Source organism: Harpia harpyja, chromosome 3, assembly GCF_026419915.1.
Source record: "Harpia harpyja isolate bHarHar1 chromosome 3, bHarHar1 primary haplotype, whole genome shotgun sequence".
Taxonomy (NCBI): Eukaryota; Metazoa; Chordata; class Aves; order Accipitriformes; family Accipitridae; genus Harpia; species Harpia harpyja.
Genome location: NC_068942.1, coordinates 21,975,016 through 22,002,197, shown reverse-complemented (window position 1 = coordinate 22,002,197; position 27,182 = coordinate 21,975,016). Strand labels below are relative to the sequence as shown.

At 41.2% G+C, this 27,182-nt stretch overlaps 1 protein-coding gene across 15 annotated transcripts in view; it reads right to left on the bottom strand.

Annotated features, from left to right (window-relative positions):
• Nucleotides 1-9,774: 9,774 nt before the first annotated feature.
• SNAP91 (synaptosome associated protein 91) overlaps nt 9,775-27,182 on the bottom strand; it is a 70,477-nt gene continuing 53,069 nt past the window's right edge. For 12 of the 15 annotated variants that reach the window (XM_052781609.1, XM_052781617.1, XM_052781618.1 and 9 more), the window contains 8 exons: nt 22,244-22,381; nt 20,818-20,967; nt 19,415-19,445; nt 18,085-18,196; nt 14,937-15,020; nt 14,762-14,866; nt 12,406-12,506; nt 9,775-11,142 (listed from right to left, as the gene is read on the bottom strand). In XM_052781609.1, coding sequence (XP_052637569.1) covers nt 12,414-12,506; nt 14,762-14,866; nt 14,937-15,020; nt 18,085-18,196; nt 19,415-19,445; nt 20,818-20,967; nt 22,244-22,381 — 713 coding nt within the window. In that variant the 3' untranslated portion in view covers nt 9,775-11,142; nt 12,406-12,413. The remainder of the gene's footprint in view (nt 11,143-12,405; nt 12,507-14,761; nt 14,867-14,936; nt 15,021-18,084; nt 18,197-19,414; nt 19,446-20,817; nt 20,968-22,243; nt 22,382-27,182) is intronic. The other 3 variants (XM_052781608.1, XM_052781612.1, XM_052781610.1) reach the window with 2 other exon arrangements.

The window sequence follows — 27,182 nt, the reverse complement described above, 5'->3', positions numbered from 1 at the left end:
GTTTTTTTTTAGGCAGCTCCACCAATTACAGAATTAGGGGTTCAGCAGGTAGTGCTACATGCCCTGGGGCAATCCAAAGGCAGCAGGTCCTGTTGGTGATGATGATCAACCTTCTACTGATGAAAGAGTCTTTTGGCAGATATCGAAACAACATCCCGGTATTATCGTTATTAAAACCCACAAAATTTTCCATGAGAGCAGAGCAGTTCAGACCTGTGTCATGGCCAGATTACAGCTGGTAGCTGTATTCTGCCTCTCCATATTGCCCCTTACACATTCACGGCATATGAATGCGGTGCAGCTGGCATGGAAAAGAAACCTGTGCACTGGATCTGTTAATGCTACCACCATCCTTATTTGAGATGCACCTATACCCCTCCCTTCTGCTATTTCCAGCTACTTGCATGATTACATTCATTAGGAGATTCCCCCCGACAGGCACGTTCATCACCCTGCAAGCAAGGACCCTGCTGCTGACCCCCACCTGCACAGCGGGGCTTCTCACACCAAATGCGCTGCTCCATATGCTTTTGTATCAGGGGCAACCTCAAGCTTGCAAGCCAGAGATGCTGCCAATATACTGGCACTACTCTGGAAAAAACCAGGGTTATCAAATGTCATGGTTTAACCCCAGCTGGCAACTAAGCCCCACACAGCCACTCGCTCACTCCCCACCGGTGGGATGGGAGAGAGAATCAGAAGGGTAAAAGTGAGAAAACTCATGGGTTGAGATAAAGACGGTTTAATAGGTAAAGCAAAACCCGCGCATGCAAGCAAAGCAAACCAAGGAATCCATTCCCCACTTCCCACGGGCAGGCAGGTGTTCAGCCATCTCCAGGACAGCAGGGCTCCATCACGCCTAACAGTGACTTGGGAAGACAAACGCCATCACTCCCAACGTCCCCTCTTCCTCCTTCTTCCCCAGCTTTATATGCCGAGCATGACGTCCTGTGGTCTGGAATATCCCTCGGGTCAGTTGGGGTCAGCTGTCCCGGCTGTGTCCCCTCCAACTCCTTGTGCCCCCCCAGCCTCCTCGCTGGTGGGGTGGGGTGAGGAGCAGAACAGCCCTTGGCTCTGGGTAAGCACTGCTCAGCAGGGACGAAAACATCCCTGGGTTATCAACACTGTTTTCAGCACAAATCCAAAACACAGCCCCCTACTAGCTACTATGAAGAAAATAAACTCTATCCCAGCCAAAACCAGCACACCAAAGTATTTTATGTTTTCCAGCCTGTACATAGCAGCTTTGTTACAAAGAATGTGCAGTTGAAGATTTCAGAGTCCCCACTGAAAATTAGATACCAAGTGTATCACGTATATGTATACCTATATGTGGTACATCAGTGAATACACTATATGTATATATAACTATGTACAATACATACATGGCAGTGTGATTGTAAATGGGATACTCATGCAGTATCTGAAAAGGAGCTAGTGATGCTGTCACAGTGTCTGAGACCCTAATCTTGTGTCCACACACTGCACTGTTTCTTCCCTCACCTCGTCCATCACCCTCCAGAGACTTGCAGATACTTCTTTTTTCTGTCTCTCCTGCCAAGCATGTGGGAGAAACGGAGTTTGAGGATCCTGCAGTCAAAGGGCTGAGGGAGGATGGACAGTCCCGTCTCCTACAGAGCCACTCTGCCCTGCCCTCTTTGCCATCTGCTAAATTCTCCCAGGACAACTGCCCATGCACAAAGAGATCCAACCAGCTGAAAAGCAGGGTGCGGAGAGACATTCAGCCCACAGCCTCCCTCCTCCTCCTCCCCAGATTTCTTCCCTTGCTGAAAAGATTTAGCAGTGTGCTGAGTCTTATTAATGTCACAAAAAGCCAAATCGTTATGCTCAATACTGAAATTCTTTAAACTGTCAAATTTCTTCCTTTTAAAAATTATTTCCTTTTTAAATTTTTATTCCTGTTTTTCCTCTATTTCCCCAAATGGCTACACACTATGCACAAACTTGCAGTTGCTTAAGCCACAGCTCTTCAGGAAAGGCTTTAAGAGCATGGAGGAGTGTAGGCTGACCATGGCCCAAAAGCGCGATCCCACTGGGGAAAGCACAGATGCCACGCTTGGATCTGTAACTGGGCACCTGGCTCACAAGCCCTGGGACATGGTATTTTTGTTACACACAGCACAGGCGTGCCTTCACTCTGCTGTGTCCCGTTTTGGATGCTGCACTTCACGGCGCGGACCGGTTGAAGAGAGTGCAGAGAATACCAAGATTGATCAGATATCTAGAAAATTTGACTGGCAAGGAAAGATTGAAGACAGAGGGCATAAGACAGAAGAATGACCGTGGTAACTGTCCAAATATCATCTTTGCTGCTGCAAGGAACAAAGGGAGTATCCCCATGGACAGAAGAAATGACAGTTCAATACACAGCAAAGAGGGATCAGGTAATAACAGTAACAGCAGCTTTCTCAGGGTGAAAGTGGTGATGTCCTGCAGTGGTGTTGGAAAGGCTGTGGTACGATGGAGGTCTTTTAGAAAAATCTGTTGGGAATTATACAATTTTGACTTTAGAGCAGAGGAATAGAGTAGATGGCTCTCTATTTTCTGTGATTTCCATCTTAGGATCCTGCCCAGCAGTCTTAAAGTGAAAACTTCACCTGCTCTGAATGCATTGCCTTTGCAGTGGAGTGCAGCGAGCTGCGTTGGTCTTATTTATCTGTAGCAGAGAGCCAACTTTTAAGTGAAACAGCACGCATAGTTATACAAAACTTTTATATTGGCAATAAAATGCTTTGGCCAAGAGAAAAATACTGTATTTCACACAAGAGTCTGTTCCAGTACAGCACAGACTGAATCAGCCTAGCTTTCAAGTCTGGCTAGGGGAAAATGATTTCATTTTAGTTGCATCTCTCCTCCATCTCCAACAGATCTATCAAAATACTGGACTTATCAGTTAAAGTTTCCAGCCACTGTAAGTTCAGTCTCAAATGGCAAATCCTGCCTGTGCAAGCTGAACTGTACAACTAGAAAAATAATATTCTGTAAGCCTGCCAGCTATTTTAAAGTTCATTAAATGAGAGAAGTGCATCCACGACAGGCTCTTCTGTGCTGAACTGGACTGTAAACAGTTCATACATGAGACCAGCTACTTCATTTTGAGATTTCAAGACCAACCACTTGCAATACTACATGGGCATAAAGGGTTTTAGTTAAAATGTAAGTGAGGGCTATTCCTGTGTTAGCCCCAAAGGGGTAAAGGTACAGCAAAGACAACATTGCAGGTTTGAGATGGGTGATTTTCCTTGCTAACAACAGAAAGTGTCTGTGGGATGCAGCCTGGTGTAGGTATCACTGCAGATCCCAGGGCTTGCAATTCTTTTGCAGTTCTCTGTTCCTCTAAAATTTGCATTTGAATGAAATACAGATGATTTGCCCATTTCTCAGTATATACTCCTCATCTAAAGAGAGATGGAGGTTGTAAGTGATATGTTAGCAAATTCTTTGAGGTATTTCTAAAAGCTGTTACAAGCACAAACAACCCAAATCCAGCCCTGAACTGAACATCTGTTGGAGGAAAAAAAAAAAAAAAGAAAGAAAAAAAGAAAAGAAAAAAAAAAAAGGAGTTGTCTGAAAAATCCACAAGCCAGGCTAAATGACAGAGTGGGATTAGAGTCAATCTTGATGATCAGTCATGAAGCCAAAGGTCTAAAGAAGCAAAATATTTTAGCAGATACACATAAGCTACTCTATTACCATAAATGTTTGCCAGGATCCTGAAATGCTTGGGAAATCATTCCTGGATGCAAAATATCATATTTTGGGTGGACGGAACAGTGTAACACTTTTCTGAATTAAATTTAACTGTACTGATTACATATATGCAAGATGTATATACCAAAAGCTACTGTTACATCTTAGTAACCATCAAGAACATAATCTGCCAGGCTATATTTTAGAATCTTCAGAAGATAAATACTTCACTTAAGACCCACAAGGTGCACTTTTTCTAGACAACTGACGATATCAGATTCTGAAGAAACCAGGAAGGCTTAAGCAAACATGGAAAGAGGTATTAGCTGTCCTCCAGCAACATGGTTATAGAGCTGCTCGGGAGAAATAGGTTTACTTAGTAGTGTCTCAGACTAAAAAGCGTGCGGAGCATTACAGACTATATACACACCCATGTTAGTTTTATAATTACTACTTACAATCCTAAAGAATAGCTGAGCATTTAAATAGAAAATCTGCCTACTGTCACTATGTAATTTATTTACATTGCTTTGTAAAAGAACAGTATCTTTTGTATGGTCTCTTTGTTAATAAATGGGAATCAACTCCCTCTCTAGTCTGTACGAGGACTATGGTAATAAGAAGGTGATTTCATCTGCATATGTTGGGTTTTAAAATATAAAGGGAAGATTTAGAGAGAAAAAAAAAACAGAATGAATTATTAGCCAAATAACTAGCCTAAGTTAATTCCATATAAGTTTAGGAGGATGCTTAAAAACAGCCCATGCACAGAACCAGAGGCACTGCTGGGTGATGTGTATGCAACTGGAGTTAATAGTGGGTTTGTGTCAATTTAAAATTAGCTACAATGTATTGAATGCTGCTTTGCCTATCTCTGAGTCTGGGCCTGGACCATGCCTTAGAAAGTAAAACATTTTTTTAGCCATCCTACAGGCATCACAGGTGGTCAAATATTTGGAGAGCAAAGCAAATTTCTAGCATGACTTGCCTTGGAGCCAAGGGCTCTATAAGCAAATTCTGCACAACCAGATCTTCAAGAAAGCATAATGAGGTAAGCAGCTGGATTTCCATCAATACCATTTCTGAAACAAGAGGGCTGTATCGAGCTACGGGAAACATTTTGGTCATGCTGCTGCAAAGGTTCGCAGGAAGAAACACAAAGCGAACTGTGATGCTGGTGGCACAGGACCCAGGCAGCAAGGCAGAGTCGCTAGCTGCCTGCAAATTTTTATATATATATATATTTAATTATATAAATTGATTTGTATATTTAAATATATGTTTAAAATCAAGACAGCTTATGTCCCACAAAGTGCAGGGCTGAGCAAGGCCCAATGTGTTTCTTCATCCCTGAGTAGCAGCGATGCCAGGCAGGTGCTAGATACTGTCATGATGGGGTGGAGGTGAGCTGGGAAGTGGTGATTTCAATATGCTGCTGGAAACCTCTTCTTCCAAGCACAAAGGGCATCGTGCTCTATCCCAAAGTCGTGTCCGCAGAAATAGCTCATAAAATCTGGTTCTCCTATAAAAGCAGAAGGACCAAAATCTCAAAGTGACTGAAGCCTCGTGAACAACAGAAGATAGTTTGTGCAAAGGTTCAGAAGAGATCAGTAGATTCAAAGATGCTCTAATACCTAAGCCAGAATTTGTATAGTACGACAATCTTATTTATACAGTATGCTGGTCTCAATATTACTAATTTTTCCCCATTTCTTCTCTTGCTAATCTACTAAACTTGGTTTTTCCATGCTTCAAAAGAGAAGTGGTCTATTGTCCTCCTTGATTTTTCAAAATAAAGCCAAATTTCAAGCTTTTGAAACTCTCTTTCTGTTGGCTGGAGCCAGTGTGGGATTATTCCAGTGAGGAGGAATCACTAACCACCCTCTTGATTGATCAACCCAGATTGACAGGGTGTAATTATAGACACATCATAGATACATAAAGCATGGTCTTACAATTAATTTTAGAATCCAACTCATCCTGCTTTTGCATTTGAGTAGCGTTTCAAAAAAATCCCCTTTTTTTATACACAGACACACTCGGAGTGTGAAATACTGCTTCTTTTAAAGCCTGGTGTCTGCTTGCACCTGTACCTTTCTCTTGTGCCCAAAATCTGTTTGCTGACATTTAATACATATGCTGCAGGCCTACAGCAGTTTACAAGGCTGAGGGCACAGAGCCGCCCGCTCCCTTGGGTCACTCTGTACCCCCACTGCTTCTTCGCCCACCCCCTCCCTCAATTACGGACAACCTGCAGCCCAAAGAAGACACCATCTATCCCACACACCATTCCCTAAGTGCATCCATCCTAGCCCAGTTCTCTTTCCCTTCCTTAGTGCAATACTATCCCCACCCTCATGCAGGCGGCCTCTTTCCAGGCCTGGGTGGGCAAAAGTACAGACATGGACCATGGGAAGGAGCAACCTGATGTTCTTAAGAGGGCAGGGGAGGATCTCTCCTACCCTGTGTGACAGAGGTCCTGCCAGCCTCTGCATAGTTATCATTGATAACAACTAACCTGTCTCCAACTACCGGTTTAACTCGGCTTTAACATTGACTCGGCTTTCCCTCTCATCTGAGATCACAGTTCCTTGGATCATTGCATCTTTAGAGTAGCTTCATGTAGCATGTGCCTTCAACGTACCTGCTATTGTGCTTAGTGGTATGAAATCTCTGCTTCCAGCAGCGTAGGTCAGTGCTTTGACAAGACCTTCAAAAAAGATGGCTACTTCACAGATTACGATATCGAGGTAAACTGACAAATCTCTTCCATCCTACTAAACCATATTTCAAAAACATGGGTCAAACTTCACCATGTTCAACGATGAACATTTGGATGTAGATGACTTACAGTGCTGTTGCAAGGTGGATATCCATCAGACCCATCACAGGTTCCCCTACAGCACCAGAGAAGAAGAGGTTTGCTCTCCTTAGTCCTTGCAGTGGATGTCACACCCCCACACACGTTTCTTCACTCGCTTCAGTTTCTCTTCTGCTCTACCACCTTTGCTAACTCCCAAAGGCAACTATTCTTACACCTATAATTGCATTCAGAGATGTCTTGGGCAACTGAACAAGCATCAGGCTTTTGCTACCCACATTATTTGCAGAGTTTAATTAAGGGAAAAGGAAGAGGTGGTGAAGCTTTAGGAGCCAAGATCTGGAACAGAAAAAATGGCAGTGCTGTCTGCTTTAAAATATGTATAGCCTCTCTCCTTCTGTAATCCCATCTCTGAAATTCTTATTTCATCCCCTCGTTACCACTCAGCGTCTGCCACTTCCCACACTGCTCACAGCACTAGCAATATACAATACATGGAAAAAAGTTTTTCTCTTTTAATAAAATTTCTAATACATTTCGTGTTCTAGAAGAGATGGATCACTAACTCAGTGTATCATCTTTGCGTCACTGCCACTACTTCTACCACAGGAAGTTTCAGTTGGCTTTTCTAGGCATTTAGAGTTATTGGGACTTTTTTTCCCCATGCAGAATAAGTTGCCTCAGCAGGCAACTCCTATTCTGGTGCGAGAGATAGGGAAGGAAGAGCAGGAGCAAAGACTCGTGCCAGAAAGACAAAACAATGTCAGCTGGGGCTACTGAACATTTAATGAACTACATGCTGTCACCCACAGGTAAGTAGCACCTCATATTACCAAAGTCTCAAATGCATTTACAAAGTAAATCTGCCCCTTCTCCCCCCAGCCCCAGCTACAGTTTTTGCTCCAGACTTTCCTGCTTGGTTTTTAAGGCAAGTCTCTAGCCTTTGCCATTGCCTTATTAAATCTTAAGAATGGAAGTTCAGGTAGCAGCCTGATTTTGCAACCAGCCTGAAATGCTAAGGTGGTCCCCAGGATCCTAGAAGACAGCAATTTAGTTCTCACCATCCAGGCTTTCACCTGGGGGAACAGCAGCATCAATCCAGAAGCCCTCAACTCAAGCTACAGTACATTTTGAAAGGCATGCATTACAAAAACACAGCTAAAAATCTCAAATAAAGCCAATTAAATTTGATGACAAATGAATGGGGAAGAGGAGTAGAAGACACTGCTAACCCCAAACATTCAAAAAATGAGTCAGTGCTGAGGAACAAGTTGGGTTTTTTTGTTCAAAGCTGTACAGTAAGCTGAGTTCAAGTTCTCTGGGTATTTACCACTCCTTAAGGCACCCAAGGCTTAAGGGGGAGCTGCAGAAGTCTCATCTGGTCAGAGGTGTCAGCTTCTAAAGCCAGCACACAGAGCAGCAAGAGCTTGGGTAAAGGACATATCATCTGTCTGAAACCTGTCCTCCCCTCATGAATAATGCAGGGGAAGGAGACAGTTTCTTCCTCCCACAGATGGGAGCCCTCCTCCCCACCCACTCTTCTCTATAGCTTGTATTGAGAAGCAGTTAGTCATAGCAGGACACAGATGCGTTCATGCCTGGATGATGAAACTCAGATGGTAACAAGAACATGTTCTTGTCTACAGGCCAGGAGACAACCACTTGTTTTCCTTGCAAACCACATTTTATAACTCCTTTGTGATGGGGAGAATAAGAGTCGCTTTTGTGTAACCTTACTCAGCATACTGGGGAAATACACTGGTTTTACTTCCCACAGTGCACCAGCTTCTTGCTCTTCCACCAAGTTTGCTTTCTGTCCAGGCCTCTAGTTCCTCACAGGATATCAAATGTCACACACCTCATGGGTTTGCACAGAGCTGTTGGCCATGAGATCTATAGAAGACTAACAAGAATGAGGACCAAGGGTTGTGGGCATGGATGAAGCTGATGCAGAAAGGCAATTACTGCATGCCAGGGACAGGTAACTGGCAAAGAAAAAGCCCTCATGCTGAGGTTTGGCCCCTTGAAACATGTAACATTGCAAACATTCAGTTGCAATTCAGTGAGTAGTAGTTCATCACCTTCATTTGAATGAGACACTAATAAACTGGTCTGAATATATTTACATGTTTGTTTATGACTATCTTCTGAAAATGCTGTCCTTTCTTTGAGAAGACATGCACAACACGGTGGTAAGAAGTCGAGTGCTCCTTGCATTTGGCAACACATAGCACATAGGAAGCATGGGCAAAACCATGGCGAGCCTTTCTGGTGGTGCAGTTACTGACCTTGTTCAGGTCTTCATGCTCAAATAGTGAGAAAACACAGCAATTTGCTGAGCCTTACAGATTTCTAATCCAGAACACCTTGACTCAACAGGGCACTCATCCTAAGGCTGAAGTATAAAACCAACTTTTCCAAGGCCAAATTTGATAGATTCAAGTACTACCAACATAGTAGCAAGTAAAAAAAAAACCCAAATGAATAACCAAAAAACCTTTTAAGCAATAGCATTCCCCTACTGGTTGCACAATTGGAAATGTCTTTGAAATCCAATTCGATTCAAACCTTACCAGAGCGTGATTGAGTTGTTTCAGTGTTTGCTGTTTATAAAGTGTTTCGAAGCAGCCCTTGGCATTAAGTACTGCTTCATTGCTTCATTTTGTTACAAAACCAAGGAGATCTCTAGTTAGTCACTTCATACCAGAAAGACTTTAATATATTAAACTGTATGAAACGTTTTCTCCTCCTTTCAACCTGCCATAAGACAAACCATAGCACAAGCAATTCCTGTAGCATTGTAGCTGTGCTAGCTCTCAATAAGCTGTTGAATGATACCTCACAGGAAAGAAATCAGGACCAGTATTATAAACTTTCGCAGTTCCGATATTATTCTAGTTTAAAGAGATGAAGAGCTTTAATGAAGCCTCCTGAGGTGTTATAGGTCAAACTAGACAATTCTCCTCTCCCTCTCCCCATTTTACTTGTGGCTTTGTGCTCAGTCTGGCTTTGTGTGGATCTCTCCTATACTGCTTAAAGATCAGCAAAAGTCATTGCCATGTACAGCAGACTCAGCAATCAGTGTCAGGACCTATTCACATTTTTCCCCTCTCAAAGTGTATTATTGTGCTCAACATCCCAATGATCATGAAACTGGCAACAAGATACTTACTTTGATCAAGGTGTTTATTGCATCTCAGAGGGCACACATGCACTGGGGTTTTTTGTTTGGGTTTTGGTTGTTTTGTTTTGTTTTGGGTTTTTTTTTTTTTAAACTGAAATACAAAGAAGAGCCATTTTGAAATTAGCTTTTTATAGAACTTTCCCATTACAGTGTATGTTATCCCCACAGCAAATTCAGATACAACCACTTTTAATGGTACCATACATTGATTAAATAGTTCATTTGAAAGACTTTAGGTGAATATCTTTCCAACCCGATATGCTTTTACAGAGAACTGCCAAGCCACTTGTAACACTGATCAACAGTGACCTCATTGAAGAGTCAAGATCTTACGCCAAGCCATCAGCAGAAACAGTATGAGAACAAATAAAAATTAAAGAAACACAGTATGTACAGTAAAGGGCATGGATCTCTGGATCAGAATTAAATCTAATCACCAATAGTACAAAAGCTACTCACAGCGCATTCGGGGCAATGGAGAAAACACTAGCCTAAGGCATACACAGGTAAGCACTAAATTAAGAGATGTACGTAAGAACTGAACAGAGATGAGTAACATCACTTGTAATGTTTTGACTACAGATATACCAAAGAGTGCTCTCGTATTTGAAATCCCTTAATGCCAGTACAACTATGGTTGCTTTTTCCAACTACATGGAGAGAAACTGACCCTTTACTTATTTTCAGTGCATTTAGCAAGAACTGATAAATATGCCAATTTTAAATGCAGAAACTTAAATAATTAAAATAGATTTAAAAAAAAAAAAGAGCAATAAATACGGTATTCTTTCAGATATGATTTTTCATTCTTGGTAGATCATCAAAAAGGTACTTGTTATGGAAGTTTACCTTTATATTACTTTAAATTATCTTGACATATACAGTGCCACAAAAATAAAACATTTTTTCACGACAATTGAGATTCCTGTGACTGGAAAAAAAAAATGTATTCCACACAATTTCATAAGTATTTTCCTTACTATCTGGTATTATCACACTATGTTTCGTAACAGATAAAGGAGAAATTGAGTCCTAGGGAAATTTTAGGTGTCCTCAAAAAGTTATATACATTGAAACCTTCAAAAACCACAGACATCGCTCCAAATGGCTCACCAAACAACAGCTGCATAATCTGTCCCCATGGGATAGGTTCAGAAAAGCACTAGAAGGCATCAGAAACATACATCCATTGTTTAAATTGTAAAACACAAATAACCCAAGTACACAAATTTCGAGAGAGTAGGGATAACAGCTAAGGTAGTACACATTCCTAATGTTCACTTTCACAGCTGTGCTACACGTTTCAGGAGGAAGAGAAAGTCTGAGTAAGCGCTGGGTTTGGTACTGGTGGCTCACTTTGAAACTCTGAGCATCCGTTTGTAGACTCCAAACTCACGTTTTTATCATCCAGTCAGAAAAACTGCAGCTGTGAATACACAAAAGTATTAGATGAAAACCAGAATAATGAGTTAGATAAAGCACATTCTAGGAAGAACACCAAATCTGCTCATCACTTCACACCTCAAAGCAGTTGTTACCAGTTTTTCCCAAAGCAGCAGTCTTCCCACAGACTGTTATGAATCTGTCTACTATAAACCCAAGTTGAAAGCAGTGAGTCCTGGCAATGAAGGTGCATCTCCACTCCCGGCCATCTCCACCAAGCGCCAGGTACACCTCCCCAGGGCTGGAATTTGGAGAAGGGGGAAGTGGGACTGGGTGGTGCCCACTAAGAGCAGCCTGATCCCATCCACTGCAGCTAACACCAGTGCAGAGGGGGCTTAGAACAAGTCTTAGAATTAAGCTATAGGAAGAAAGAAAAGGAACTTACAAAGAATGCTTTAAAGATATGTAATGATTGTCCTCTCCTCACTTGGCAAGTTATTCTAGTCTTAATTATAAAATGCCTACCTTACTTCTGCATTATTATTTTTTAATTGTCTTAAGTGTTCAATTCAATCTGATGTTTCCACTTGGCCCTCTTCACATCCTTCTCCAAAATCCCTGCAGTAATGTTTTTGCCTTTTTTTCCTTCCATTCTGCAGTACTGTTTTTTTGCTTCTCCTCCATTTTTTCTTTTTATTTACTCCTCTGTTCCTCCCTACACTTGTTCTACATTGCACTACTCAGGACCTCATGCCTTAGCATTCAGAAAAACAGTGCCTTGAAAAATTGTATGGTGGGGGAGAACCTTAACTGGCAGCAGTTAAGAGATGCAAACAACCTTCCCTTGATGATCAGGATACGTAAGTTTTTCCTCTTTTGATCTCTTCACATCTATGATACCAAATCTGTTTCCACACCCACAAGACTGGAACAAGCCTCTTCAGCACCGTTTTGCCCGCAGTATTTGTACCCTGTTATGATTCTATTTGTTTCAGTATTAACTTCAGGAAAAAACAAAAGAACTACTCTTGGGTTCAATTAAAACAAAGCAAAAATGGAAGCTATAGATCAAAGATAACTTTTCCTGGCAGTCACCTTTGGCAAAAAAGTCAAGCTTTCAGGCTAAAATTAAGAGTGCGGGCAGAGAATTTGGTTTTCTGTTCAAACCGCCACATTATCAGTGCACGTTTCTACGTATCTCTGCAGCTACAGTTTTATCAGTCATAGTCAATCTACCAGCCTAATCAACATCTGTGTGCCAGACATATCACAGCATAACATGCTTAGGCAGGCAGTCACAGAATACCTTATCGTTTACAAGAAATCCTTGATGTTAAGATCCGCTAATGGGTCCTTTGTTGGAGGTTTCTTGGGACTCTGAGTAGCAGGAGTTGGGCTTGGAGAAAGCTAACAGACGCCAGCCAGGAAGGCAGAAAAAAATAAAGCAGACAAGGATACACAAGCATTAGGTAGATATAGCTGGTTCTCACACAAGCACATTGCAAGCATACAAAGTTCTCATTTTTTCTGCAAGTTCAGCGTGTTGCCATTTTGCTCAAGCATTGTTTAGACTCCATCCTTACTACAGGGTTAACGATGTTTGGCTGGTTTAATGGACAAGGCTATAGACACTGCATATTCTAATTAGTGTAGCTTCAAATCACTCTCTTCCTGTAAGACAGAATGGTGTTAGGATCATCAACCCAGACAGAAGTTAAGCAATTGTTAGATGTTAAACACCAAGGTGCAGAATAAGCAGAGTGCGTGCTGCAGAGTATATCTGAAAATCCCGGCAGCTGGCATTTAAGTACAAGTTGTTCAACACTGGTAATTTAAATAAGAGTCCGAAGTGTACTGGAGACATGACTATATTATACTCAGTTCCTCCTCTGGTAGCTATAAAAATCATCAGTTATTCCACAGAAAATGTCAGTTTTTCAAGTCCCATGCAACTCTTCTCACTAGGGAGCCAATGATTCTCCCATCCTGTCCTTACTCCTCCCCATGCCTACCTTACTCAGGGCACTAGAGGTATTTTATCTATAGCCCTGGCACCTTGATGCCTACCCTTCTGTGAGAAAAAATTGTTTGCATCTTCTACAATATTATTCTTGATAATGTAAGTGCAGAGACAGTTTAAGGTGGGGGAAAAGCAAGACCAAGTAGCTATACATGAAAGGCAAGGCTCCGATACCTACAACCTACCTTCTCACTTAGAGCACTTCCAAGTTCTTCCCATTTCTACACAGAAAACTCAGTCAAACTTCGATGGGAATGTGGTTCCCTACTTAAAAATTGTGGTTTGCTACAGGTTGATTGCTTAATATTTGCAAAAAAGGGAAGTTGCTTGGTTTCAAGTGTTTACAAGTCAGATTTTAGAGGTGCAGCATCAACTTCCATCTCCCACCCTATTTGAAAGACAAGATGGACTTCTGACTTACAAAGCAACAAAATACTATAGCTGAGTCATTCCCTGCCTCTCCTCTGGAAGGGCCCTTTCTTTTTCAGAGTTACTACAAACCAAATTCTACTTTGAAAAAATAGCCTGGAACAGGTATTACGGCTAACATTGCATCACCTTGGGGCTATGAACTGAAAGCTTTGCATCAGAGTGGGTACAGAGTGCTGCACTGCCAAACTTATTAGCTTTGAGTTAAAAAGGATCCTTAGGAAGCTACGAGAAGCAGCTGATACCACCCAATTGAACAGGAAGGATGGCATGTCTCCATTCACTCAACCTACTTCATCACTGATTACTCCATTAGATTTTTTTCATCATATTAAAGAAAGGACTCATCTCCCTGGCAACCAGTAACTTGTGACACAATGTTTCCTGGTTATTTTTAATTAGTATAGAATTAAGAGTAGGTTTGCTTTGGTTTTAGGGGGTCAAACTTGTGTCCCCTTTACGGCTAAATATGTGATTTTCACAAAGTTAGACTAGGTAAATGTAGTTTAAAAACATGAAAAATGAAGCAGTGTCATGTATCTCCCACTTACAAAAGAATATACAGTGACTGAAGATTAAGATTATTCATTTGCATTCCTTCACCTTAACGTAAGTTTGAAGAAAAACCTCTCCACAGTATTTAAAATTGCACATTGCTGTGAAAAGTGTGCATCCTGAGCACTCCAATGTTACATACACTATGGTAATTCATACTTGAATGCAATTGCTTTGCACCAAAAGAAACCCAGCAAGCTACCAGCCTGAAACAGATAAAGTTGTATTTACTGAGAAACAGCTGTCATCCAAGAACTGGAGACCTCAGCTTGTTCATAAGCAGAAGGTCAGTTTTCTGAGGAATCTCTTGGTGGGCTGGGAGGGAAGATGCTGAGTGCAGCTCTAGTAAATTTTGCCAAGCTCTTAACAGAATAGGAATGCCCATCAGCTCCACTTTGAGCTTTACACAGATATCCCCCCAAACCAGATCTTGGATGTAGTTAGCTGTAGGAGACTTTTCAAACCTGTTCCATTGGTCTCACACAAAGGAACTGAAAAAAATTAAGGTGGTTCATGTGACCTGTTGCAAGTCAGGCTGATACTATAAGAAATCTCATTTACAGACCTACAGCTGGAATTGAGCTGATAATGCATGCACACAAGCTACTTTCTAGAGAGATGGAGAGCAATTAAGCATTCATCTAGCAGTAACACCTACCTGTACACCAGGGCCAGTGGCAGCTCCAAATGGTGGCCTCATCATAGGCTGCCCGTACATAACTGGCTGCTGGGGCATCATGGGTACGCCTGTGCCTGCTGGGGGCTGTAAATTAACGCAGTGTGAGTAGGGTTCTGGGTGAAGAAAGGAGAGCAATGTAACAAAAGAGACTCACCATCCCAAATGCTGCTCCTGGCTGTGGGACGGGTGGAGTACCTCCTGTGGCAGGAACAGCACTTGCTGGAGGCACGGCTCCTGTCTAAAAAAAATTTTTTTTTTAAATTAAGAACTGCAAGAATCTTTAACAACAACTATCTGGAAACTGTACAGAGTCTCCAGCATTCTCAAATTTGTTCTGAACAGTAGGACTGTTAGGTAGCAGGTAATACCTCACCTCAAAACCACAATGCTTCAAAGAATGAGAATTGAATGAGTCCTTACGTTGATGCTCAGCTTGCTTCTTCATAAGAAAGCAAGGGTGACAGACTCCATTCTCATCATGAATGGAGTCCATTTACTGAATACAACTCAAAAGAGGCCCAAGAAAATACGTACTTTCCTTCTACATAGTGTAAGAAAGCATCCCAATTTCATAATTGATAGCCAACACACTATAGCACTTGTTGTAGCACTGTATTTTACTAAAAGCTTAAGCAGATTGTAAAGCTAAGGGAAATAACTGCTATAATTAGCTTCCAATTAAACAAAAATAGTATTTTTATGCAGTGAGATTCATTTAAATTAAAGAATAAGTTCACACACTTAAGCCACTGTCACAACCATTACATACTTTACTAAGGAGAGTTTAGTTTATCTTGTTATGATTTTCATTCATATGCTTAACTTGTTACAATTTTCATTCAAATAACACAAGGAAAAAAAAAAGTGATCTTTCCCTAGGACCCAGCAAGAGAGAACTGTTACTTTAGTAGTCTGACTGGATATACAGCACAACAGCATCTTTGAACAAGGCCACCCCACTTATCTAGCAGAACCTATGCATGGTCCCTTTTGGTTCCCTTGTCTGTAACTTCCCATGCACAGAGTCTCCTTATGGCCTTGAAAGCATCCAGGTCTCTTCTTTTCACAGAAGTATATACAATCCAAATTATTAACAACTCCGAAGAGAGGCAGGAAGCATTCAAAGAAGGGATTTAAAAATGGTAGTAGGATTTTTAGGAATTTCATTACTGTTATCATACGGCCTAAGTATATTGGCACAATTTCTCAGGCTATGACAGAAGCTGCAGAGCCATGCCTGAGACTCCACATCCCTACTGCCTACCTCGAGTCAGTTATATCCCACCGCACTTGGAGAGCAGCTAGCACACTCTCAGTTCAAAGGACAGTGCGTCTCTGGAGATATGTTGGAATTACTCACTGCACAGTCCACTTCTGTGAATGCTGCATTTAGTGCCCTTGGTTGATCCTTGCTTCCAGACTACAATATGCCAGTTTCTTAGGAAACTGAAGATAAGTCAAGATAACCTTCCAGATTCATTAAACAGCAAACACCCTATGGTTTCTGGCTAATAATTATGAACCTGTTTTCCAGTCTGAAAGTTTTCTGGGGAGCATTTCAGTTAAAAGCTGTACTGCGCTAGCAGGCCAGCTGTCCCCAAACTAAAACCAACATCTGGACACTCAGGTATGGAAAGCAAGGAACAGAAAGACACAGATTAATGACATCAGATGCAGTGATCTGACTGCAGCCACAGGAATACATCATAGCTCAAAATCCAGTTGGGCAGATGCCAAGAAAATGGCCATACAAACTGAATCTGCTTTTGCCTCAAAGCACTAGGGTCACTCGAGGGAACAAGCTTTTATGAAATTCTGCTGATTTTAATCCAGAAGGTAAAAGGTGACAAGGAAGGGAAGATGGGACCAAAACTTAAGTGGTTCAGCAGTGACGTGAAAGAAAGCTTCATTTTGATCTCCGCATTTATTTTTCCTGCAGATCTGCTTTTCTTTGGTTTCAAAAAATACCTAAGTGCATGATTTTGAAGAAATATATATAGCACCCACGTTTCATGAAATGCTATCAAAACCACCCAGCTTTCCAGAAAGGCTAGTTACTTATCAGATGGTAAAACCACTACAAGATCAGGCTAATGTTACAGAAGTTAGAAATTTCAAGTAGTACAAGTCGTCAGACAGTTCACATCCAAGTAAAGCAAAGACAGTTTGAAGCCATTATTTTCAAGCTTACAGCACAGAAGTGGTTAATCGCTACTACCATATTCAACACATTGCCTGAGAATTGCCTGCTGGACAGACAGTCCAAGAAGAGCCATGTTAGGTAGCTTCTAGCTAGTTTTAAGCCATTGGTAATATCTGAGGTGCAGGTGAAGTGCTGTTAGTATCTTTGTGTTTAGTAAGTACAGTAAGAGATCAAAAAAAATTCACTTACACTGTACAGTATTGCCCAGCCTTTCTATTAAGAAAAAAAGTTGATGTTACAACTAATACATTCAATGAAGTACCAAGTTCAGGGAATTCTTGTACCTTCCATAAGGTTAAGGAACAAGCTGGAACCTGCTTAGAGTCACATTAACATCTGGCTTTGGCAGAAGGGGAATGAACTGGTCATGCTCCCCCTTGACAGTCCTTTCCTTCCCTTCCCAACCCAACTTTTTTCAAATGGAGGCTGTTTTATGCCCTATGTGACTTTGATGAGATGAGGTATGACCCCCTCTTCAGATTACTCTTGTGACTTACTCATGATCAAGTTGCTTTTGTGCCAAATTTAGATTTTTAGCTCAGTTTAACCCTCTTCTCTCAAAGTTAGTGCCTTCTGATACATTTTACAGGGCAATCTTAACTTTTCCAACAGACTGCTTTACTCTGCTAAACAAGCCACCCACTTCTAACCTAACATCAATCACCTGATCAGTATGAATACTGTGTAGGCTTTTGATCTACTCCATTCAGGAAACCTTGAGAAAAACCTATTCATTTTCTCTCCTTCCAGTACTTCAGCTTTGGATCAATATCATTGTCTTTTGGGCAATTGACCTGGGCCTGGTGCTGGCAAGACCTATACAGCTAACCACACAATTGCAGATGTCCACAGGGATTAAGTGTACATGTAGAGTAACATCTTGATACATAGGCTAGTGTATTTTCGTTGACCTGAACTCAATTATTTATGCCAGCTGTAAATCTGATCTTAAAAATGTGACTTGAAACAATTATATCATTTATACAGAAGCAAACTCTTTAGCTGAAGTAGACAGGAGCAGTGCCTACACGTAGGCTTGCGTAGTCTCATAAAATATTGAGGTTTCAATACCAGTGGTACCGATGGATTAACCACCTACCAATGGACCACTTGGGACACCACCAGTTGACCACGTTGCAGGTGCTACTTTTGGCTGCCAGTTGGCTCCTCCTGTTAACTTTTTCTCTCCAGCGTTCCACTGAAGGTCTCCCCTAATAGAGAAGAAGAGACACCTATTATTTACATACCCTCACAGTGAAAATGGAAACAAATTGCAGTATACATTAATATTAGGCTTGCAGCTACATTAGTTTATGGTGTATGCAGTTTAAGTTATTAACAGAAATATACACTTTTAGTGCTGCTCAGTTTCAAGGGTTGTTAGCAGTAGACACCAGTACACTCTACACAGAAGTCAGTTAAATGGTTATGGTCTTTGTGGTGAAAATTAAAGAGAAGTTTTACTTAGTATTGACTGAAGGTAACATATTATTGCATATACCCTTGCAAAGTAGGAAGAGGGACTGCTATGGCCTATTCTACTGGGGCCAGGCAGTAGAGCTGCCTGCTAGAAGTCTTTGAAAGGTCATTTCGTTGCTGGAAATCTTGCTCAGACAGCTGAAGGAGAAAAGCATTCACGTCTGAAAAAAGCTGATAGATAAAAAAGAAACAAATCATTCGTAGAATAAAAGGGCTGTTGCAAAACCGGGTTTTGTTAGAGGCTGCTCTATCCAAAATAACATACACCATTTGAATGAAGTAGATTGAAGGAAGCTAAGTTTCGGGGATAAACCTCATGATGTGTTTATACATATCCCTCCTATCATCTCCACAGAGGCACAAAACATTTTGAAGTACACACATCATAAACTAGTCTTGCATACAGAGGAAGACTCAGCACAGAAGTAAGCAATCAGTTAGATTAAGAAGGCATACTCAAAACTAAATGCAATGCTGTAAATATTTCTTCTTGCAAAAAGAAGCTTTTCACTGCATGGGATGAACTTTTTTATTTTACAAGTATTCCAATGCCTACATGATAAGCACATCCAGCGTCTGTAAAAAGATAACAAAACTATTACACATTAGCCTAGATTACTGAGGGGAGCTAGACAATTTATTATCTGGACTACCTGTTCATTTTAAGTTGTTTGGAAATCAGCTGTCCAATATGAAGACAGTAATTTACAGAAAAAAATTTCTAAGACTCACATTGAAGCCAGCAAGTTTAAAAGCTACATCAGGAACATTTAACCTTAATTATTCAGTGAACCTGTATAGAATAGAATACTATTTCCAGAATTTTTCTGAACTGATTTTTTGGGGAGAGGGGGCACATAACCAATTCACTGATTCTTAATAAACACTGAAATAGATATAGACTATACAGCACAGTTGAAAACTTTTTTTTTTTAAACAGTTGAACTTACTTTTTTGAAGTGGTACCAGAAATTCCAAGATCTGAAAATTGTAAGAAAAAAGGAAAAAAAAAGTCACATGTTTAGTAAATTAAAGCATGTCAAAGCAACGGCTCACATTTCATTGCACACAGGCCTATACAGAGTAATAAAGTTTTGGCTGTCTTCATTTAGACAGCATCAGAGGACTGGCCACATCTACCCCTTCTTCAGTATAAACTTTTGAGGAACCTGCAGATGTCACATACTCGAGGAAGCCATTTTTGCTGCATAAGTAAACCAAAGTAACAATATATTTAGGTCTACAGAATGCTAAGTTATTTAAGAGCACCGAACTATTCACCATGAATGACAACACTAGTTTCTGCTCCTCATTATACATACAGAAATAAAAAGCTGGTTTTCACATACACATAAATCTGAATGTTATCTGGAAGTTTTGCACTGTTTTATCTGCTCTACGGGAACATGGGAACTCCAAGTAGTTTCCTTAATTACTCTTTGGAAGAAGTTTTAAGCTAAGTTTTAAAGAATACTCTTCTCATGTGACCAGTACAGGTCCTGTAAGTCACAAATTGCTAAGTTTGATTTTCTCCCCCAAACTTGGATATACCAAATGATTTGCAGAAGAGCTTTCAAGTGATTAAGAGTCCTGCTGACTTCAAGCACCCCACACCTAAGAGTATACATCATAAGATCAGTTATATCTTTGCTGTGGTGTGTTTACATATACTAACAAAGTAGTCCATTTATACAATCCTCCAAAGTACAACTTCAGTAGTACTACACCTTAGCCTAGGTGGGCCTCTTAGGATTTTTGGGGGGCTGCAGCTACTGATCTCTAGTTATAAAGGCTCCAGCCCTTTTCCTACTACAGATAAGAGAACATTTTTTAATTTAGCATTTCAAGAACATGTTTTGGAAAGTTCGCTGTCTGAGAGAAGGTCTGTTCTTGGCTGTTGTGCACTCCTCACCCCACTGTTACTCCTCCTCTCATTAACCAAGAAGTCAGCTATCTGTGTCCACCAGCTTTTCTGCTTAAATTCCATGGTGCTATCAGATGCTTTGGACAGGTTTCACCTTTCCATCCGTTATTACACAGATGGGATCTGTTTGGTAGGTATCAGACTCTTAATGGATGTGCCCCTGGATGTACCTGGGATGTTCACACATTACAAATCATACCTACCAAACAGATCCCATTATTTGACTCAGATCCTGGGCACAAAGAGGGACAAGTTATGAACCCAGATTACCAGCTATCTGAATCAGGCTTATTCCTGCCTATAGGTTCCCCGATCTCCCCAGGGAAACAGGAGGACATTGAAGCAAGCTAAAACAGACAGGTATTTGGCTCCATGGAAAAGTAACATAGTTGTATGCCACACCACTTAAAACCAAACTTTGTCACTTACTGCCTACTAAGTTTGCAAGAGATGAATCCAGATCACTTCCGAGGCCTTTGCTTGCTGCTGTAGCAGTGACTGTTGCTGTGGCTGAAGGTGCTATAGACTGACCAGAAGGAACCATAGTTGGCATAAGAAGATCACCTAAGCCATCAAACACTGGAAGTGAAAGGAAAGTGGGTTAGAACAGCAGTTGTGGTAAGAAAAACACTACCTGCCACTTTGTTGTTGCTCCAACAAATATAGCACAGACAACCACGTCACAAGTCTTACCAAAACACTGTTTGACATTAAAAGTAATGCCAACAAGGGCATGCATGTCATTTTACTAGACACTGAATATACAGTAATCCTGAAAGAGCTATACCAATGAGAACTAATACAAGAGGACATGCCTAAAAGGACTTTAATTGGAGAGTTGAATCTACATAGATACGGCACCACTTCCACATGGCACTATTTTTCTTACAGCCATCCTTAGAGAGATATCAGATGCACACACATTTGTTAGGAGATATTCATTCAAAGGTTTTTAAAATGAACATCTTGCAGCAAACACCAGTCAGAATTACTGTGGCAAAGGCAGTCTTATACCTTGACATCTTACAGCAACAGGACTGAAAGTCTCAAGATGTTACTATTCACTTGCAAGCAGCAGGGAATTGGGAAAACCTACTAACATCTTATGAGATCAGAAGGAACCAGAACCATCCACACTGAGAGAGCTAGCCTCCTTAGTCCAGCCATCTAACTCAGAAGTTCATTTTTTAGATCCCTTGAAGTCAAACCGCCTGGTACATCTCATGCCAGCGTTCTATCTTCTGATCTGGATTTGAGGTACATGCTAATGTTAAGTCAACAGGAAGGGGTAGCATGTGCACTGGCAAGCAACCAAATAACCAAGCAGCAGTACTACTTCAACCTTTTTTTCTTGTACAGTTGCAGAACTCACCAATTTTAAGTTTGTAGCAAGGACCCAGCATGGAAAATATAGAATGGAAGAGATGCAAACAAAATGATAGCAGTGAAAGTTTAAGCTTATAGTCAGGCAAAGAACACGACCTCAGTCTCTGTTTTGTGTACCTTCGGGTGCCATGCAAGCTCATGAACAGCTTCAGCAGTAGCAGCAAGATGATTTCCCTATATACTTGATTTACAGGACAGTGTTTTCCTTGCGTAATTCCTGATTCATGCAATCAAGCACATGCAAGGACGATGTTCACACTAGTTTGTTTTTTACTGACATGGTAGAATAAAAAATGGGTACAGCGAGCTCTTGGGCACACTAGCCTAAACACCACCCTGAGTTCTTCCAGTAGAGAAGGAACAGGGAAACCACTGGTATTGCCTGTACTGAGCCTAAATATGGTGTCATTAACTCATCTAACACATAAAACACATTAGAAAATTCACAGGAAGAAACCCTGTGGCTCACCTGATGCATCAAACGAACTGCCAGTCGTTGGAGCTGTTGTCCCAAAAGCTGCATCAAAGTTAGGCTGTAGTAAGCTGGTTTGAGCCGGAGTGACTGGGGATGGTGATGGAGAGGGAGCAATAAAAGAACCTCCAAAGCCTTGAAAAAGCCACATAAGAGAGGTGTGGACATTAGGGTCAGTCTTGTTGGGCTGTGTTTAACAAAAGCTCAATCTATAGAAGGCAGAATGACAGAGATAATTCTTACTGGACCATTTTAAGTAACTCAGTACTACACAAGCCTCCTTGGTGTGCTGGGTATGACCCAGGGAATTTAAGATTTTGTGAGAGTCACCAATAAAAACTTTAATATTTGTTATTTAGATTTCTGCAGAGGCAGACCAACAGAGTAGAGAACACAATTCTTCTAGTACTACATGCTATGTTTCTAGGTAAGTAATCTCATGGGCAGAATGCAACAAATGAAAATTAGTTCAGAAAAAAGAGAAAGAGAGGACTAACTTGAGAAAAGCATATGATCACCCACCAACTACTTTGGAATCTCAATTCAGAAGACAGTGTTTTACTAATCCAGTTTAGCCTCTCTCGCCATCTTAAAACATCCTGGTCTCCCTCATCAAGATGGCTTCAAGCTGCTTCCCCCTGCCACTCCCATGCCAAAGCAGGATCAACAGCATCCCCAACTGAACTGCCTGTAGGCTGGAGAATCTCCACGATTAAGGTCAATGTATATATTATAAACCCTATATTTATATAAATAAACCCTTCTCATGGAGATTCTCTAGCCTACAAGCAATGCACTCCCATGCTTTACTATTCTTAAAATCCCTCCCTTGCCCACTATATAATTTGATTTCCCTTGCAATTTAAGCTTATTTGTATTACCTACAGACTCTGAAAACTGATTAAATATGCTAAAACTCCATCAAAATGAGAACAGACATTTGGTCTACAAGCCATCCCTCTTATTCAATCTCTTCTTGACATGATGTCCAAGACCTTTCTGTACTACATCATCAGTCTCTCAGCCTTGTTTTTTCCCAGCTGCCCTTGCACAGAAAGGATCAGATCTGAGCTCAGTGCTGCAACTGTGACTACGCAAATACAGCAGGAAGAACACTCTGCACAACCTGCAGGCTGTACTTTTTCTCCCCCCCTATATCAGAGTAGGAAGCGTATTATTTTGCCACAGCTGAGCACAAGACAGTGACAAGCCAGTGCTCTACCACTGCTTTTAGTTTCTTCTCAGGGAACATCCTGCCTTACGGTCTACTGTTCTTATTTGTCCAGCTAATCGTTGCTGCCTATGGACAGAAGCTTGAACATTTACTCATTTGAAACTTCTCCTTTAGATAATTTTCTCCAATTTGTAGAGACCATTTTAAGTCCTATTCTCACCCAAAGTAAATACAGATCTTTTCATGTGGGTGAAATCTGAAAAATTAAGCATGCTACTCCAACAGTCACATTGTTGACATTAAGTACCAAATACAACTTTCCAATTTAGAAGAGATCATCTATTTAAACTAAACCCTTATCACTACTTGCTGTCTTTTTACTGAGATAGTTTGTACCACTCTTGTTTAAGTGGTCAACTAATTCCTTTCTTTCTCTTCTTTCTTCAGTCTTCTTTAGTTACCAGTTCAGTGGGGAAGTCAGCTTTTTAAAAATGGGAAAATAAAGAAAATTCTGAAGATTTTCTAACCACTTCTTTATCCAAAACGCTTTTCATGGTCACAGGATATATCGATTACAGCACATTATGCAGACATCTTACAAACAGTGACAACGGCACATTTCCCAGCTATGAAATCAAGCGTCTGCCAGACATTTAACTACAAGACAGACTAGAGCTCAACATAAAGAGCTTGTGCTCAAATTGTGAGCATGAATTATATCAAATGTTAATGTGCTATCTCAGATGCTCTCCCTGAAAACTTTGCTTTCTTAGAGAACAGGGTAAGACTAAACACCAAACACTTAACAAATGTTGAAAGAATAAGAGAAATTGATACAAACACACTTGACACAAGCATCAGACTGATTTACGCATCAGATGCATATTTTAAAAGAGAAGTGAGTTAGCAGTAGGTAATTGTATTCAAACCAAAACCCTCAGTAGGGAAATGAGAATGATGTGCCATCACCGGGTCCTGGGCACCAAGCCAGCAACTTGCTGTACCACCAGCAGACGGGCTTTAGTTGTGGAATGCCTGGCCTATATCAACAAATACATTGGCCCCAGACACAGCTGGGAGAGGACAGCAAACCTGACTATGAGCTACAGGTCTAGGAGAACACAACCTGATTAGAAACACCTCATAAATTACGTCCTTCAGCTGAAGCTTGCCAGATCGCAGGCAATGACTGAAAACACTCAGATCATAACTTAAACTGGTCTCTTCAGATGCTACCGACCAAGGGCACTGCCTGGAACCAGGGAAGCAGAGCAGCCTGTTTACTGCACTCCAAAGTAAAGAGCATTTCAAAAGCTTCTGTGAGCTTCTCTGTGTTTATTAGGCCTACTTCAGGGTTCTGGCACCAAGAAGCCCTTACCACCCAAATCCTAGCCCACAGCTAGTCACACGCTCACAGACGCTAACTCTGAATCTGGACAAACACACTGGGATCAGAGATCTGCTCTCAGCTCTCCAAGGTCTGTTCTTGAAGCAGGTTTGTCACAGGAGAATTTAGGGTGGAAGGGACCTCTGGAGGTCAGCCAGCCCAACACCTTGCTGAAGGCCAGTCTAACCAAATCAGGTTGCCTGGAGATTTGCCTTGACACCTCCAAAAGGAAAGATTTCACTGCCTGTCTGGGTGACCTGTTGTCATATCTGACCATCCTCATGGTAAAAATAAAGACATTCCAGTATTCAACTGGAATTTCCCAACCACATTGCCCTTTTTCCTACCGCTGTGCACCTCCAAGAACCTGGCTAGTCTTCTCTGTATCCTCCAGTGAGGTAGTTTAGACACCTATAAGGCTTCCCTTTTGCCCTCCCTTCTTAAGGCTGAATGGACCCAGTTCTCAGCCTCTCCTCATATGTCATGTGTCACCATCTCGGTGGTGACCATCTCGGCCCTCCATGGAACTCACTCTGGTATGTCTTGATCACCCACATCAAGAGATCCTCTAATACATTCCAGAAGTCCCCTGGATTACCTGCACCCAGCCATATTGCCTATTGCTCTTCCAGCACATACTATGGTGGTTAAAGTTGCCAAAGCCTGTGATAGTGAGGTTTTTCCCAGCTGCCTAAAAAAGGCTTCCTCTACTGCCTCTTCTTGATCGGGTGGTCTGTAGCAGACCCCTGCTAAAACATCACCGATGTTGGCCTGTCCTCTGATCCTTACATACAAGCTCCGTCCTAGTTTATCATCTGCTCCAAGGCACAGCTCCCTGCGTTCAACTCTCTGCAAAAAAGTACTAATCTCCAAAGACTCAGACCAGAAGCAGGTTGACAAGGTACAGGGATGGCAAAGGCAGTTGACTGCATCAATTCCTAAAGCACTGGAGCAATCTAAAGATCCTGTGCTCAGTTAGATCCCTTCCATTTTCTGAGTGAGAACAAGGAGCTTGGCAGCAGGGCATGACTAACATCCATTTATAAAATTCTGTTTAGAAAGTTATGTAAGCTTTTGCGAAGCCCCATAAAATGTCTCTTTCTCCAGCTATGGAAGAGAGTTCTCCCCAGCTTCAGGTGAAGTTTGCTAATTCCATAGCTTTTAGCCTTGCACAATTTAACAGCAACATCAGGCACAGAAGCAATAAAAATGCTTTAACAGATTAAGTTCCGAGTTGTCTAGGGCTTGCGCAAGACCCAGAGTGAGTCTGCAGAGACAGCAGCATCCGAGTTAGATGTGTTGTCTGGACACCCCCAACTGCCCAATTTTGAGGTTGCTTTTACTTACACATTCAAGTAAGATTTCTTATAAGAACACGCTATTAGAGTATGTACCGGTATACACATGCACACAGTTGAATTGGATAGAAAGATCTAGAAGGGAAAATGGCTAGACTATTGTGTTTATCAGCATAGTTCTAGTCTTGTCTGCTGAGAGGCTTAGAAGAGTATGAAAAAAATTCTACCATATTTTCGGAGTGAGCCAAGAACAGACTAGAAACTTACCTGACAGCAGAACACTTAAGACAATGATGCATTTTAAGTACAGTCGTAACATTATGCATATAAACACTTAGTACAACCAAATACTCACAAACCATGAAGGACAAGCCTTCAGCCACCATATGAGTTCTGGACACTCTGAAACTTAAAACTGGATTACACTGCAGGCTATACATCTGCCATTATCTAGGGTGAACAAATGCTTAGCAATATGCTGTGATGTTTACAGACTCCCTATTATCAGACAAAAAAAAATTCAAATCTATTTGGAGCCCTTTTGAATGTATATTCAAAGCAAAAATAAAATAATATTTTAAAAAATCATCTATTCACCCCAACTGCTTCAGGTCTGCTTGAGTATTTAGACTTATAACATCCCTTTTATAATTTAGGTTTTGATTTAATGTGACTCATCAGATTCAGAGAGCACACTGCTGAAGTTTAAGCCATCTGGAGCATAATTCCTACTGGAATTTAAGCTTAGTTACAGATAAGGACATAAAATATTTTGTATTGTAATGTTCGCATAAGCAGAATTAGTTTCTGCCCAACAACATCTTTGCACCCAGTCCCCTGATAACACACACAACTGCAAATGACTGGCATGTTTCAGGATCTACTAGTTAAAGCCTGATTGGCCTTAAGCTATCCATAGACTAATACAAAGACCTACTGAAGCAATATTAAAGCAAAAGGTGGTCTTCTACCTTAAAATCCCGAAGCTGCCTGCACTAAAGCTTTAGCATGCATTTACGCATTATGTTCCACTTCTAAGTAGCTGGCTTGCCAGCACTGGAACCAATTGAGAATGGA